Genomic DNA, 18096 nt, shown 5'->3' on the forward strand with positions numbered 1-18096 from the left:
CTTATTTATCTTGACATAAAAAATATGCTATAATTCAAATATTGGAATGAACTACAATGACTGAGATGAAATTTCTTAATCTATGGTAATTATAAGTAAAGGATGTATTATACATTTCATAGTGATGCATGAATTACTAGTAGCACTTAAAATATTGGATCTTGTCATTGGCTTGGCTTTTTGTTTTTTTTGTTGACATGAAAAGAAAACAAAATCGCACTTACAAATTAGCAATATGTACATTTTTAAATAAGCTCAAAAGTATACTTAGTTTGCAAAATATATGAAATTAGTTCTCTTTAATGTCACCAAAATATTATAAAATTGATTAAAATTTAGGAGTAGCAAAACATCTAGATAACATGTTGCAAACGATAACTCATGACTCGTCGTCATTTTCCATGACTTGCTATTAAATGTGATTCAATTTTATAGAATAATTAAAAATCCGAGACCGAATCTCTACCTAATAATGATGAACAATTCAAATCCAATAATTGAAAATCTTAGACCTAATCATGATGAACAATTCAAATTTAATTATTTTGTTCAAATTTGTAAATTCCATAATATGTAAAGACAGTAATACTCCTAAACAAATAGCATTGCAGAAAGGAAAATTTTGATGATTGATAATATCAAATAGTGCATGTTATGCTTCTAGATTTGGTTTCATCTGAAGTATTTTTCATAGTAGCTTCTTAGCTACAAAACAATGAACAATGCAACCTATAAAATAAAGTACATTACAAATATCATGATTTAAGATTACCATGTCGCTCTACAAATGACATGCCATCATGTTGCATCAAAGAAACCCCTTGCAATACTTATCATCAAACATCTATGGTTCAAATATAGGGATTTGTGGTGCCAAAATAAGGTTATGTAGCCGAGATGGAGTACTATATTTGAGATGAACTAAGTAGTCTACCATATTGTGGCTAGATTTTGTATGACATGTTTACCACCTTATCCTTGAGGCAATAATCTTATACAATTCAATTCTTACAATCAACCGCATTTTAATTAGCACGATTGCAAGCACATCTATAGCCGACGATTACAATCCGAATGAAACATTACAACTTCAAAACATTTAGTTCACAAAGCATTAATTGATAGAACGTTGCACAAGAAAATTGAAAGCCAAAAAAATAAAAGGAGTGTATATTAATTCATAGCTCAAAAAGTGCTTGTATGTACATATTTCATGAAGCCAAGCCACATCCTGTGGCTTCAAGTACAAAAAATATGAGTATATATACAAGAGAGGCACAAAGCCAAGCCAGTGGCTTCAAGTACAAAAAAGAGTAGCTAGCACTACTTCTATGACTAATCTAAGTTATGTGCATCCTTGATCCCTTCTTCGCCCTCTTCTTCGCCCCCTTCTTCACTCCCTTCTTCATTATCTTCTTCCTCCTGATCACCCGCAAGGCCCTGTAAACGAGGGAAAACATGTATCAATGTATAAAAAATCAAATATTTACTTACAATATTGACATTATTTAATTACTTTCAAATACCTTGGGGGGCGCTTCAATAGCTCGGATATACTGCTCCCTAGTAATCAACCCGTCATCATAGAAGTGCCTCCATGTATCTTCTCTGCGATGGTGGCAGTGGTAGGCTGTCTCGACAGGAGTAGGGTATTTGCCCATGATATCAAGCTGCAAGATGACACAATTTATGAAGGGATTAGTACAAAGAAACAACCTCCTAATAAACTACATAAACAATATAATTTGAGATCAATACTTACACATTGGGCCTCCCATGATTCAACACCCCCTGCTCCAAAATGCACGCTTCCATATTGCTCCATTTGGATCCTTCGTGCCTCCACGTGCTACAGACTGGGGTCCACCTTCGCTGCCTTCCTTGCTCTCTTCCACTCATGCTTGTGAGCGGTGTGGGGCTGGCCCCTTGGTGATTGACCTCCCTCGAGCCTGGCAATCTCAGCTAGTGCCTAGCTCTTAAGCGAAGAATTTTTATTGCCAAGTATCATAACAATATTTGACCTGGCCCATTTATCTGTGAACTAAACATTGGGGGGATTGGGATACCTAGAGCGAACGATAGTGAGGGTCTCATCAGCTAACTTTTTTGGATGGTCTTTGTAGTGAATAAAGCAATCTCTGTAGTTGTTAGAGCAATTACAGAGTGCATGAAAGCCATGATGTCCTTCCCCCTTGCATCCATCAAGATGCCTTCTGTTTAAGTGATGTCATAGAAGATCGTACCATCACCCTCTAGCATGTCTACATCATCTGAATCATCCCTGTCCCCACCACTACCCTCCCCCCAAAGCACTGTGCCATGCATCCCCCACCGTTCTCACAGGGGATTCACTAGTAGTAATAAGGAGATGTCACCTGCGTGCAATAAATATATGAAAATTCCCCTTATCTACCCCCTATTTACGGGACCTTACCTTATAAAATGTACCTTCCTTCCCTTATATAACCCCCGTCCCTTACACTCACGTGGTACCATACAATAAACCCTAGTGGACCCCCCGGGACCGTTCTCCCTGCTACTACGCCTGTTGCCCTGTCGTGTCGAGCTAGTACACTGGCCACTCGTAGTAGCTGGAGAAGTGACTCTCGAGTGCATAGGAGTACGCTGGCCACTCGTAGCTAGAGAAGCGACTCTCGATGGCATGGGAGTATGTCGACGGCTCTGCGAGGCAAAAGGACCTCCTGACCACAGGGGGGGAGAAGGGGCTCCGGCTCTGTAGCCAGCTAGGCTGTCTCGACTCCACTGGGGTAATCTCAACTGGTGTGGGATTGGGGGGGTTTAGAGTTTGTACTGCCAACTCTTGGGGGGTGTTTGTAGTACCCGTCATGTATGTGTATAACTCCGTAGGAGTGGGAGGGTGCCCCAAAATGTTATATAACTCCCAAAAGATGGCATCCCGAAGATCAAGTGAGGCTGAAGAGCTTCCTGGCCACATGATGAACTGAAGAAAAGAAAAGAAGAAGATTACCATCGAGCATGCCCTTGTCACGAGATGCAAAAGAGAAAATAGAGTGACAACCTGACATTGAGCAAACATTTACAGTCTCCTACAGTCTTTGAATTACAGTGATAGAAGTTTGTATCTACTTGCTCAATGTCAGGCTATTGAAGCTTCACATGGGGAAAAAGAGAGAAGAAAAGAGAGAAGAGAGGAAAAGAGAGGAGAAAAAGGAAAGGAGATAAGAGAGAAAAAGAGAGGAGAAAAGAGAAGGAAAGAGAGGAGAAAGGAGAGGAAAAGAGACGAGAAAAAGAGAGAAAAAGTGGGGATAAAAGAGAGAAAAAGAGAGAAGGAAAGAGAGGAGAAAAGAGAGGAAAATAGAGGAAAAGAGAGGAGAAAAAAAGAGAGAAAAAGAGAGGAGATAAGAGAGAAAAATTACCACGAAAAGAGAAGGAAAGAGAGGATAAAAGAGAGAAGGAAAAAGAGAGAAAAGGTGAGGATAAAAGAGAGAAAAAGAGAGAAGGAAAGAAAGGAGAAAAGAGAGGAGGGAAAGAGAGAAAAAGAGAGAAGGAAAGAGATGAGAAAAGAGACGAAAAGAGAAGGAAAGAGAGGATAAAAGAGAGAAGGAAAAAGAGAGACAAGGTGAAGGAAAGAGAGGAGAAAAGAGAGGAAAATAGAGAGAAGGAAAGAGAAGATAAAAAAGAGAAAAAGACAGAAGGAAAGAGAGGAGAAAAGAGAGGAGGGAAAGAGAGAAAACGAGAGAAGGAAAGAGATGAGGAAAGAGACGAAAAGAGAAGGAAAGAGATGAGATAAGAGAGAAAAAGAGAGACGAAAAGAGAAGGAAAAAGAGGATAAAAGAGAGAAGAAAAAAGAGAGACAAGGTGAAGGAAAGAGAGGACAAAAGAGAGGAAAATAGAGAGAAGGAAAGACATGAGAAAAGAGACGAAAAGAGAGGAAAAGAGAGGAGAAAAAAGAAAGGAGATAAGAGAGAAAAAGAGAGGAGAAAATAGAAGGAAAGAGAGGAGAAAGGAGAGAAAAAGAGAACGCAATCCCTTATTTCCTCACGAATGCAATCCCTTTCTTCAATCATGCTTTCCCTTTCCATCATTCATACAATCCCTTTCTTCAATCATGTAATCCCTTTCCATCATTCATGCAATCCCTTTCTTCATTCATGCAATCACTTATTTCCATCATTCAATATGCAATCCTTTTTTTGGAAGTGGAAGTGGAAGGGGAAGGGGAAGGGGAAGGGGAAGGGGAAGGGAAAGAGAAGGAAAAGGAAGGGAAAAGGGAGAATCACATAACAAAGACTGTCGGAGTGCATCTATAGACACATATAGTTCAGCGCGTCTATAGGCATAGCTGTTTGTTTTTCCAAAAGACAGATGCGCTGTTAGACGTGCTATTAGATGCATCTATAGACGTGCTCTGATAGATGCCTTTTTTAAGAAACTGAAAAGGACATGCACCTGACCCCAAAAAGAATAACACTAGTACCAAAAACATCCATTCCCTACATATGACAAAGGAGAATCCAAAGAGAGCAACTTCCAAAGAAGATCAACCGTCAAGAGACTTACCTTGGATAGAGGTATGGAAGCTTCTTGTCCTTCTTTAAAGCTACTTCTCTTTCTTCTCTTCCTTGTTCACCCTCTTCTCTTGTATGCTTGGAGATGATTGTGTAAGCCTGGAGATGAGTGTGGGTGCTTGGAGATAAGTATGGATGCCCGGAGCTATGTCTGTTAATAGGAGAGCAAGCCGCGCAATGCTAAAGGTATGTGAAGGAAAGCAAGCGTGCTAAAAGTAGGTTCGAAAATCAGCTCGCAGTCTGTGCGTCTATCTATGCGTCTAAAAGAGCATCTAAATGCGTATCTATTAGTACATCTACACTATATTTTAGACCAGCCTATAAACATGCTCCATAGTACAGATGCAGTGTTAGACTCACTTTTAGACGCTCCACGGAGTTTTGACATTTACAACTCATGCAAGAACAAATTTTTTGCGTTGTTTATCTGTAGGATGTCTTCATCTTTAACAAGTAGCTCTAGTAAGGATGAATCCCTCTGTATCCACCATTGCGAAATGTGGTTAGAGCAAAAAATCAAATGTATGTGTGATTGATGTCGAGGAAACATGTATCGTGCACGCAGAATTACACTCAACCACGTCTCAAAGTATGGAGAATGGAATGCGACCATAAACATGGTAAGTGTTAAAGAGTTAAGGTTGATTGAGATACCTATGGGTGTTCATGTGTTTGAGATACCTATGGGTGTTCATGTGTTTAATTTGATACAGGATGCAGTTCCACACCCGCATTTGTTGCCCTATGCTCGTCATGAAGAGGCAAAGCATCGGCGATATGAGGTGGGATCTTCAAGAGGGATCGTTACGGATGCATGGAGTGATGGTGATAGTAGCCTCCACCATTACCTCATGAGGCCGTGGAGGAGGAGGTGTTTGATGATATGGTGCGGGATTTATATTTCCATCAATCCTCAGGTTGGGATGATAGCATGGAGCAGGACGATCTTTTTATCTTACAGCATCGACTCCACTGTTTGAGGGGTGCACATTCTCTATTCTACATCCCTCCCTTGAGTTACTAAACTTGCAGACCATCTATGGATGTAGCAATGCAAGTTTGAATGCATTCCTCAAGTAAGCTTTAAAGTCTACTTTGCAAACATGGTGAATTATGTTAGTGGGTCAATTACTCGAATGCTTTTTCTCATTTATGGTCTTCACATGCAGGCTATTGTGTAAAATGCTTCCAAGGGAGAATAAATTACCGACCTCAAGAGATATGGCAAGGCAACATGTGACCTCTCTTGCAAGATTAGATTACAAGCGCATCCATGCATGCGTCAACGATTGCATTCTGTTTCGTGGACCACATAAGGATGCAAGAGAGTGTCCTACTTGTGGAGAGGCAAGATATAGTGTAGATCTCTTTGGATGTGCCTCGTACAGTTCTGTGACATTTTCCCATAATCCCTCACATCCAACATATGTTCAAGTGCAAATCCATTGCAAAGCTCATGTCATGACATTCCTCCCATCGATCAACCGATGGCAAGTGGAGAACTCCCATAGACACTCCTGCATGGAAGCATATTGAAGACACATGGCCAAGCTTCAAGGAAGAACCTAGGAGCTTGAGACTTGGACTGGGTATGGACGGTGTGAACCCATTTGGTCTCAAAAGCACCTCTTAAGTGTATGGCTAGTGATATTGGTGAATTATAATCTTCCACCCTTTATGGCGATTAAGAAAGGACATGTTATGTTATCCCTTCTAATTCTAGAGAAACATAAAGTCAAAAATCTATTTGGAGCCTTTGATTAACGAGCTAGAGATACTTTGGAGAGGTATCGAGGTGCATGATGAGCAGGCCTCCCTCATCCACGAGACTTCAACTGTAAAGAAGTCTTGATATGGATGATGCATGACTTCCCAAGCTATGGCGAGTGTTCAAGTAAGCATTGCACTTTTAATTATGAGTAGGCAATTGATGTGGCACCCTAAACCCACCTTCAACTCTTAATCATGTCTGTTGTTCAGGTCTCATTACATCAGGTTACCATGCCAATCCTATTTGTGGTCCTTTGCTAGTTGCCTCATAGGTAGACGCATTGAATAAGGTCATCTATGAGAATCACCATCGATTTCTCCCACCTAATCATCCTAGATATGTCGCCCCTTGGAATGAATTCCCCGCATAGTCACTCACTGAGATTGGATGAGAATTTGGGATGGGGTTCCATGAATCCTCCACCACTTGGCATGAGCCGGTAAGGGTTTGTAACTATTGTGTGCTATATTAGCTGGAAATAAAGATTGCCCGCTAATACCAGCTTTTGTGTAGATATTCCAATCAACCATTCCTCGTGTGTTCAATTCATACTACCTACTAGCGTTTCTCGCAGTGCATCGAAGGATGTGAAGGATTATATTTACAAGATGGGTGAGCTTGTGAGGTACTTTACAGGATACAAAATATGAATATTATATTTACAAGATGGGCGAGCTTGTGAGGTACTTTACAAGATGCAAGGTGTTCATATTGCTAATATTGCATACTTTTTCCTTTCTAGGTATGCGAGCTCAAAGAAAATAGATCCCACCACGCTTGGGAATGCTTGAGTTATGTCAGTGGAGGTGGTTTGTTTAGTGGAGGAGACATTTCCACGTTCTATTCTCACAAGCCAACTACATCTCATAGTGCATTTGGTGGATGAGATTGCTATATGCGGTACTGTACATGCACGATGGTTGTTCTTCCTCAAGCACTTCATGAAGACCTTGAAGGGTTTCGTGAGACAAAATGCAAGACCCGAAGGTAGCATGGCCAAGGGTTGGTTGGTACAAGAGTCACTTGTATATATTTCTGAGTTTCTTGTTGATGTGGATAGCTCTCTCCCACGATTATGGAGAGATGATGAAGACCTAAGAATGACCTCTATTGTGCCTCAAGGGAAAGGACACATCAAAGTAATAGACACGGAGTTGCTTAATAATATCAACCTCTATTGCATGCTTAATAGTGATGTGATGAAAAGATGGGTGACAAGATACGAGGATGCAAATGCAAGAAGAGAAGGAGAAAGGGCCCTCTTTTGTACACACCACGGATCTAATGTGCCATACCCTCAACATCTAAGAGCCTTTCCAAAGGATATTCATGTGGATTGGCTACTTGACGAAATGGAGAGAGCAGAGAGAGACGAGGGGATGCATATCACAATGGAAGAATGGGAGTATGCTAGGGGATGCATGAGCAACTCAATATATAGAATGTTATGCATAAGTTAGAAGCTTTCAACAATTTAGATTGCTTATTTAATTGATTTTGTCATGGTGTAGTGTACTATGTTCAATGCTATATGGTGTGAGGGCAAGCATCTTCAAACACAACGGATTGATGATAAGAGAAACACACAAGATTGCGGCGTCATTGCTAGCTTTGAGGGAGCCAATGGAGCCATGGATGATTATTGTGGCATAATCTAAGATATTATTAAGCTTGACTTTCGACGCCTCTTTGTGTATGTTTTGGATGTAAAGTGGTTTAAGGACGTGGTGGAAAGAGGCCCTTATGCAACAATCAAATGCCATGCAAGTGGCTTTGTATCTATTGACTCCACCAAGTTTTGGCAAAGTAAGAAGGACACACTAATACTACCGCAACAATGTGAACAGGTATTGTACACACACATAAAAATACTCAGTTTTAAATATTTGATACCTTCGATGCAAGGAAAATAACATGATGGTATTTTTGTTTAAAGTAGGTTGTCAATCAACCAATGGTGGATAATAATCGGTGGTGGCATGTCATACCTATTACACCACGTTCCAAAGTGATGTATAGTACATTTACTAATATGCAGCATATGGAGGATGATCATGGCCATGGAGGTGATGATGACTGCGATACAAGAGAGGAGAATGATCATGAGATAGGAGATACAGATGAGGCTATTACCCATGAGGACGATCCTACCATTGGTGATGCTGATTTTGATGAGCACATGAGTAGCACAAGTAGTAGTGGGTTGAATGTATTTGTAGATCTCAACACTGGTTTGGATTTTGAAGTAGATAGTTTAGCAAGGGTTGATCTCATTGAAAATGAGATTGACATCATTGATACTAGCAAAACTATTTTACATATTGTCTCATTCTCCCCACCTCACTTAATTTTTGTATATGTGGGTTTGTCAAAAAGCATTCATATTTTTGTTAAAATTATGTGCTTTGGTAATCATGGGCAATTACAACAACACAAAGCAACTATAGATGTGCTTGGTAGATGTGCAAAATAGTAGGCGCGTCTATAGGCATTGCTTGAATAGAGAAATTACAGGCGCATCTAATCGCGCATCTAATAGTTCATCTATTTGCACGTGTATTAACACGTCTATTTGCACGTCTACACTGAGAAAATACAGGCCCGCCGTCTAACATTGCGTTTATCAACGCGTCTATTTGCACGTGTATTAGCGTGTCTATTAGCGTGTTTACATTGGAAATTAGATGCGTATTTAGATGCAAAACAGAGAATACAGAAAGTGAGATTTTGGTGTACATCATTGCTTTCCAAACATTGCCCATGATTACCAAAGCACATAATTTTAACAAAAACATCAATGCTTTTTTGCAAGCCCACATATACAAGAATTAAGTGAGGTGAGGAGAATGAGACAATATGTAAAATAGTTTTGCCAATATCAATGATGGGCTACGGTTCAATCTCATCCTCAATGAGATCAACCCTTGCCAAACTATCTACTTCAAAATCCAAACAAGTGTTTAGATCTACAAATGCATTCAACCCACTTATACTACTTGTGCTACTCATGTGCTCATTAAAATCAGCATCACCAATGGTAGGCTCGTCCTCACAGCTAATGGCCTCAATATCTATATCTCCTATCTCATGATCATCCTCCTCTCTCGTATCCCAGTCATCATCACGTCCATGGCCATGATCATCCTCCATACGCTCCATATTAGTAAATGTACTATACATCGCTTTGGAATGTGGCATAATAGGTATGACATGCCACCATCTATTATTATCCACCATTGATTGATAGACAACTTAATTCAAACACAAATACAATCATGTTATTTTCTTTGCATCAAATATTTAAAAGCAAGTATTTTTATATGTGTGCACAGTACTTGTTCACATTGTTGCGGTAGTACTAGTGTGTCCTTCCTACTTTGCCAAAACTTTGTGGAGTCAATAGTTACAAAGCCACTTGCATGGCGTTTGATTGTTACAGTAGGGCCTCTTTCCACCAAGTCCTTAAACCGCTTTACATCCAAAACATACACAAAGAAGCATCGAAAGTCAAGCTTAATAATATCTTGGATTATGCCACAATAATCATCCATGGCTCCATTGGCTCCCTCAAAGCTAGCAATGACGCCGCCTATTCATAATTAGAAGTGCAATGCTTACCTGAACACTCGCCATAGCCTGGGAAGTCATGCATCATCCACATCAAGATATGCGGGTGTGGCGAGCATAGGGCAACATATGCGGGTGTGGCACTGCATCCTGTATCAAATTAAAATGAGATCATAACTCAAACATATGAACACCCATAGGTATCTCAATCAACCTTAACTCTTTAACACTTACCATGTTTACGGTTGCATCCCATTCTCCATACTTTGAGATGTGACTGAGTGTAATCCTACATGCACGACACATGTTTCCTCGACATTGATCACACATACATTTGATTTTTTGCTCCAACCACATTTCACGATGGTGGATACGGAGGGATTCATCCTCACTGGAGCTACTTTTTGAAGATGAAGACATCCTATAAACAAACAACCCAAAAAAATTTGCTTTTCTTCAAATATTTAATTTTAAACTCTGTGGCGTGTCTAAAACCGCGTCTGTCTCTTCTGTGGTGCGCATCTAGAAGCATGTCTAAAATCGCGTCTGTTGTTCTGTGGTGCACGTCTACAAGCGCGTCTAAAACCGCATCTGCTTTGTGTATTTAGACGCGTGTATAGACGCACTATTAGATGCACCTATAGATGCGACTTTTAAATCTGCTTTAAGCACGCTCGCTTTGCTTTTCTTCACATTACTTATACTTTGCGTAGCTTGCTTGCTTTGCTATTAGCAAATCCATAGTTTCAACGCTTAAGAGGAAGGCACCCACACTTACTTCCAAGCTTACACTTAAGAGGAAGGCACCCACACTTACTTCCAAGCTTAAAGGAGAAGAGGGTGAACAAAGAAGAGAAGCAACTTTAAAAAAGGAGAAGAACCTTCCATATCTCTATCCAAGGTAAGTCTTTTTGCAGTTGATCTTTTTTGGAAGTTTGCTCTCTTTGGATTTGTACTTTCTCGTATCCAAGAAATGCATGATTTTGGTATCAGTGTTATGTTTTTGTGTCGGGCACACGTCCTTTTCTACTTTTTAGAAAAGTCCGTTTGTTGGAGCGCATCTATAGGTGCGTCTCAGAGCACGTCTAAAACCACATCTACAGGCGTGTCTAGACGTGCGTCTAGCCTGTTTGCAGACACAGATAGTCGCATCTATAGACGCGCTATTATACGTGAAAATAAACACACTTCTTAGACGCGTCTATAGATGTGCTCTGACAGTAATATTTTATCGTATCCAAGAAATGCATGATTTTGGTATCAGTGTTATGTTTTTGTGTCAGGCACACGTCCTTTTCTACTTTTTAGAAAAGTCCGTTTGTTGGAGTGCATCTATAGGCGCATCTAAAACCACATCTACAGGCGTGTCTAGACATGCGTCTAGCCTATTTGCAAACACAAACAGCCGCATCTATAGACGCGCTATTATACGTGAAAATAAACACACTTCTTAGACGCGTCTATAGACGCGCTCTGACAGTAATATTTTCTTCCCTTCCCCTTTCTTCTCAGCTCATCAGTAATCGTCTTTTTTTCTTTTTTCCAATTCATCATGTGGCCAAGAAGCTCTTCGAGCTCATCTGATCTCCAGGAGTCTATTTTTAGGGACTTATATAACCTTTTAGGGCACCCTCCTAGTCTTGCGGAGTTATACGGGTATATGATGGGTACTCTAAACGCCCCCCAGGAGTCGGCACTACAGACTCCAAACCACCCCACACCAGCTGAGATTACCCCCGCGGAGTCAGCACAACCCAGCCGGCTACATAGCATGGGCCCATCTCCCATGCCGTCTTATGCCCCTTCCCCCATGCCATCTTATGCCCCTTTTGCTATGCCATCTTATGCCCCTTCCCCCATGCCGTCAGAAGGTCCTTCTATCTCGCAAAGCCATTGACGTACTCCTGTGCAGTCAAGACTCGGTTCTCCAGCTACAAGTGGTCCACGTAGTCCCGTGCAGTCTCTAGTGATGAGTGGCCAGCGTACTAGCTCAACACAACATGGTAGCAGGCATAGTAGCAGGGAGAGCGGTGGGGGATGCATGGCATAGTGCTTTGGGAGGGCTGGTGGTGGGGATGATGATGAATATTCAGATGATTTAGATGTGCCTCCAGGTGATGATACGATATTCTATGACATCACTCAGACAGGAGGCATCTTGATGGATGCATGGGGGAAGGACATCATGGCCTTCATGCACTCTATAATTGCTAACAATTACAGAGATTGCTTTATCCACTACAAAGACCAGCCAAAGAGGTTGGCTGATGAGACCCTCGCTACTATTCGCTCTAGGTATCCTAACCCCCCCAATCGTCGGTTCACAGATAAATGGGCCAAGTCAAAGATTGTTACGATACTTGGCAATAAAAGATCTTCGCTTAAGAGGAGGCACTAGCAGAGCTTGCCAGGCTCGAGGGAGGTCAACCACCAAGGGACCCACCCCACATCGCTCACAAGCATGAGTGGAAGAAAGCAATGAAGTCAGCGAGGAAGGACCCCAGTCTACAGCACGTGGAGGCACGAAGGATCTAGATGGAGTAATATGGAAGCGTGCATTTTAGAGCAGGGGGTGTTGATTCATGGGAGGCCTAATTTGTAAGTATCGATCTCAAATTATATTGCTTATGTAGTTTATTAGGAGGTTATTTCTTTATACTAACCCCTCCGTAAATTGTGTCGTCTTGTAGCTTGATATCGTGGGCAGATACCCTACTCCTGTGGAGACAGCCTACCACTGCCACCATCATAGAGGAGATACATGGAAGCACTTCTATCATGACGAGTCGATTACTGAGGAGCAGTATATCTAGGCTACTGGAGTGGCCCCCAAGGTATTTGAAAGTAATTAAATAATGTCAATATTATAAGTAAAGATTTGATTTTTCATACATTGATATATGTTGTCCCTTGTTTATAGGTCCCTGCACAAGAAGACAAGGAAGAAGACAAGGAAGGAGGTGGAGAAGGGAGTGCAGAAGGGAGCATGGAAGGGAGCGAGGATTAGTTGTAGAAGTAGTGCTAGCTACTCTTTTTTGTACTTAAAGCCATTGGCTTGACTTCGTGCCTCTTGTATATACACTCCTCTTATTTTTTGTACTTGAAGCCACATGACGTGGCTTAGCTTCGTGCTATATGTACATACAAGCACTTTTTGAGCTTTCAATTTTATTGCATTTTGGAGTTATAATGCTTTATTTGGAATTGTAATTAAAATGCCGTTGGTTGTAAGAATTGAATTACAAAATGTGAAAATGGGATTCTTGTAACTATATAGCATACACAACATACACAACATTCTGTAAATTTAAAAAAATATATTATATAGCACGTCTATCAGTGTGTCTATAAATGTGTCTGTCTGTTCGAGAAGCGTTTATTTATGCATCTATAAACACGTCTATAAGACCATTTATAAACGTGTCTATACACGTGTTTAACGATGCGTCTGTCTGTTTTTTAAAATTTTTAACAGAGCATCTATTTATGTGTCTAGATGTGTGTCTATACACACGTCTGTTTGCTATATAGACACGGGTCTCTAGACTCAAAAATACACGCGTAAATAGACGCACCCGTAAGTTTTTTTTTAGTTCAGTAAACGTGTCTGTATGCACATCTGGGGGTGCTTTGTCTTGTTGTGAATGTTTGGAAAGTAGTGATGTACATTTATCAGCATGCACCAAAATCTCACTTTTTGTATTCTCTGTTTTGCGTCTAAATCTGCGTCTAATTCACAGTGCAAACGTGCTAATAGACGTGCTATTAGACACGCCCGTATTTTCACTATTCGAGTAGCACCTATAAACGTGCCTGCTATTTTGTGTGTCTGTAGTTGCTTTGTCTTGTTGTGTTAGTATTATTTTCTATAAGCAAGGGGGTGAAGCAACTACTTCTTATGGGTTTTTTTGTTGTTAAAATAGCATCACCTTGTTAGTTTACTCACCAACAAATCATTGCTACTTGTTTAGGTGATACTAGCATCACATTACAAGTCCACAGTGCATGAAAATCTTCAACTATATTATGTAATGATGCATTAAAGATCATGGAAACATGCTTATAGAATCATGTATTCTTGTTTTAGGTTATTTTTTAATGGAATGCCCAATATTTATAGATGTATTTCCCATACATGATATTATCATCATTTTTTGTTATTTTAGTTTAATCTCGTAAGTTCATGTTAGTAATTTGTTTATTTGCAAATATTATAAATTTTAGGAAACAATATTATTATTTTTGGGTTTGAAAGGATCCTCTTTCATATCTTTTTATGTTAAAACCATATTTACAAAAACTCTGCTTTTGAGATAAGGCTTTTGCCTAATTCTTATAACTTTGTTTGGTACAATTGCTTGTTTTTATTTAATTTCTTACTATTTTCGATGTTTAGGATCATTTCGGATGAGTATTTGCTATTTTTTAGAAATTTTAAAATTTTTATTTCTAAATTGAGAATTCATAAATCTTAGCTCACAAGTTTTTGTTCTTGGTATAGACTATGGCACCTCCATTAGCTCACCTCCCAAATCTTCATCTAGAAGAGGATACTAACTAGTCATAAGCATTAGGATAATTCTCAAACTTACGAGAGTCTTGAATCTTACCTTAATAATCCAAGTTTGAGAGGACCCCTCCTTTAAAAAATAGGTTTTCCTAGTGTCATTGGTTCTTCCAGATCCATAGCATAGATGGGCTTAGCACCCTCTAACTAGTACTCCTCTACGTGCTACCTTTATAGTGGACCATCTCTACAATTTGAAGATGAACTCTTGGTCTTCATCATGATGTGAACCTCTCATTGCTGAGAGACTAGAGTCTTGCTTAGCAAACATCTACAAAGTGATTCAAACATTTGGTGGAGCACATTTCTACTACAAGTGATATCACCACCATGCCTTGAATTCATGAAGTAGGTTGCCTTGCTCTATATTTCACCATGCCTTGAGTATTCCAAATGGACAACGGTCCCTATTCCTCTATCACATTAAATGATGGGGCATGTTATAAGGAATATGTTGTACACATGAACATGCATTGCAACATAAATTAACACAAGGCCAATTCACAAAATTACAGCATAAGGCAGATGTTGATATGTGGATCCCCCCATTCTTTTACAATCAATGATATGAATCCTGTCATTGTTGCTAGCCTAAATCTTTCATAATATACATAATTAATATGATTGTATCGAAGAAATGATTGTATCAAAGAAGCTTTATCGACACATCAAGGTCTACACTTTTGCTCTAAAAGTAGCTATTTGAGGATATAAATATTCTCAAACAAGTACACGGGACAAGTATCATTCGAAGGCATTGAGAAAACGTATCATTGTGTTGCATTTCTTTTCTTGGGTTTGAAGTTGGTATGGACTACTTGGAGTGGCAACTGTATCTTGTAGAACCTTCCATATAGTAGACTCCTCCATTTCAATCAATTGGTCCATGCTCTGACAATGGCTATCCAAGCAAGTGAATTGTAGAGAGCCAAAGTAGAACAACTCACAGGTTTGGGGAATAATATAATAAATCTTCAACTCGAGAACAAGGATCTCCATGACAAAGCAATTGTCACTAGCCTTAGAGTGAGAGGGATTGCAAGTGTTACTCTCAAACTTAGATGATGTCATGCTTTGTGCACATGCACTTGCCACTACCAATCAATCTTCACATCCTAAAATAAGCAAAAGTGTGAACAAAGCTTGATGCATCAATAAAGTTGCTTTGACATAGTCAATGTAATGAAAGAGTTAGACTAGCAATGAGAGGATTCATATCATTGATTGTATGAGAATAGGGGAATCCACATATCAAGCATTACATAGTAAATTGGAATCTTTCTTATGTTGGAGTTTTGCAAATTAGCCATATGTCAATTTATGTTGCTAATATGATGCGTGTACATGTGTACAATATCTTCCTTATACACATGCCTTGTGCTTTGTGGTAGAGAAAAGGCGTAGTGTCCATTTGGAATACTCAAATAACAATTTAGAAGACAGGCAGCCCACTTCAAGAATTCAAGGCATGGTGATGGTATCACCCGTTGTAGAAATGCGCTGCACAAAATCTTTGATAATGTTTGCCACACGCAAGACTCTCAAGAGTGAGAAGAAAAAGGAATTGAGCATTGCAAAAGCAAGACCAAGAGAGTAATCCTCGAAAGTCATCCACAGGGAACAAGGGTTGCACTGTGGTTGATCAACTCGTTACTTAGAGATATTGCGACATCAATCTGCTTCAATAGCATTGCGGCGGAGCTGATACGTGTCTGTGAAGAAGAGACTCCAACTGAAACGCGCGGCCACAATGCTGCTTAGAAAAGACGCGCATAGCAACGCGTTCATGATCACGATCTGTAGCACAATGGCCTGCAATGGCGAGGCCCCAGCTAACATCATGCCAGTCATTGCCCCAGGCAAGCTCACCAACCCAAATGTCTTGGCTGTATCCAACAGTGGAGCCAGAGCTATTGCCAATGCCCCCCTCACGATACCTTTGCACGCCTGCCTCGGTGTCGCCCCCAAAGCCAGAGCCGTCTCCACCTGCCACGACAAATCTGGAGTGTTTTAGAAAAACAGTGTTCAGCATGTAGCTGCTCCTTCCAATTGATGATATTTAAGACTGAGATTTCTTACAAGGTTCTGCTTAAGCCTTAGATCGTCGCGTAAACGGTTCAGCGTTATACCAGTCACAACCATCGCCCTGCCAACAGTTAGTCCCGCAACCGGAATCATGTATCGAGGTGTGAGAGGGAACACTCCCAAGACTACAAGCAACGACATCGTGATGCAGGTCCCAATAAATATTGAAGCTCCGGCAACGTATTGCGCCCGCGGCACATGTTTTGCTCGCCGTCCAGCAGTGTAACCAGCAACTAAGACCTACAGTATTGTCCATCATATGTGAAACTTACATCTAATCACTCGCCAACCCTGTACAAACGTCTAGCGGCTAAATTTGAAAATACGTAATTTTGAAAACACGTAATTTCGTACACAGACGCCTATACCGACCTCAAACCCAAGGGAAGAAATGCACGCGAGCAGAAATAACCAAAAACAAAACCAGATCAAGCAATCTCGCGAGACTCACTGCAAGGAGATATGGCAAGAGAGTCCACAAGATATTGGGCTGCGAGAAGAGGAACTGCAGCAGAAAACCGACGACGAAGAGCTGGCAAACGGGCCTGATGAAGGAGAAGGCGAGCTCCTGGACCATTGCGAGCTCCTCAATACAGGAAGCAAACAGTGCCACTAAAAAAACGACCAGGGAGGCAGCAAGCTTGGAAAGGTCATCAGCGAGGAAGGAAGGAGCCCAAGAGGATACGCCCTCGCTACCAGAGGCTTCCATAGCTGGAGAGAAAGCTGCAGGAACTTCCATAGCCAGCAGCTTTCTGATCTGGCTGTTTGCTGTTCTTTCCAGTTGCGTATTGTTCCAAGATGAATAAGAGAGAGGCGACAGAGAAGGATATGAGACTTTTCACGTTTGTACATGTGCGATGGATCTTCTTGTCAACGTCAATACTGACCACAGTAACCAAGAACCAGAGGTTGTGCTTGAGTAGTCTTTTCAAGAGTAGATTTCTTCCGTTTTGTGTTTCGGTAGCCGTTTTACAAACTCAAAATGCCAACTTTGAAACGTCTTGGACAATACTTATGGCCAAACAAGGGAGCTTTACATATGAACATCGATTCCTAAGGTTGAAATGGGTGGGATTCTTGCAATCACTTCTGGCAGGCAAGCCAACCACTCTATATACGAAATTTCTTATTTTTTAGCACTCGACACTCTCGGCAAATATGTGCATAAGTAGACGATTTGTCTAACCCGTAGCCCTCCCCCTCCTCCTCTCAACACAAGCACTACCCTCCCCCCCCCCCCCTCCTCCTTGTCCCCTATATTGGTCTATATATTCTCCCTATTGAGTATTTACTAGTCAAATGTATAATGGATTAGACATTTGGTCTTTAATGTTTATGTCCTATCCAAAACAATAATTTACTCTCTTTTTTTAAAGTTAAAGTTGATTTTTTTGATAAGAAAACATATTCTCTCCAAATAAGTCAATTACTTGGCATATGATTGAAGCTTCTTTCTAGATAAAACGAGAACATACAAATTTAATAGATTAGATATTAAACCTTATGTAATGTCCCCTTTTTAGAATTTGAATAGAATTGCATATCTTGAGGAATAT

The 18096-nt window shown here is 40.4% G+C and overlaps 1 protein-coding gene across 2 annotated transcripts; it reads right to left on the bottom strand.

Annotated features, from left to right (window-relative positions):
• Positions 1 to 15698: 15698 nt before the first annotated feature.
• On the bottom strand, positions 15699 to 17357 carry LOC147903850 (protein ALUMINUM SENSITIVE 3-like). Of its 2 annotated transcripts, none has more exons than XM_087372837.1 (3): positions 16992 to 17357; positions 16585 to 16780; positions 15699 to 16441 (listed from the first exon to the last, which is right to left on the bottom strand). In XM_087372837.1, exons 1-3 carry the CDS (start codon positions 17277 to 17279, stop codon positions 16137 to 16139), a joined length of 789 nt encoding a protein of 262 aa, XP_087228963.1. In that variant the 5' UTR covers positions 17280 to 17357; the 3' UTR covers positions 15699 to 16136. The 2 variants fall into 2 exon arrangements, with proteins under 2 accessions (XP_087228963.1, XP_087228962.1); XM_087372836.1 differs by having other exon boundaries at positions 16535 to 16780; positions 16992 to 17356.
• Positions 17358 to 18096: the final 739 nt, after the last annotated feature.

Source organism: Dipteris shenzhenensis, chromosome 3, assembly GCF_047967505.1.
Source record: "Dipteris shenzhenensis isolate YYH24624 ecotype China chromosome 3, Dip_SZ_1.0, whole genome shotgun sequence".
NCBI lineage: Eukaryota > Viridiplantae > Streptophyta > Polypodiopsida > Gleicheniales > Dipteridaceae > Dipteris > Dipteris shenzhenensis.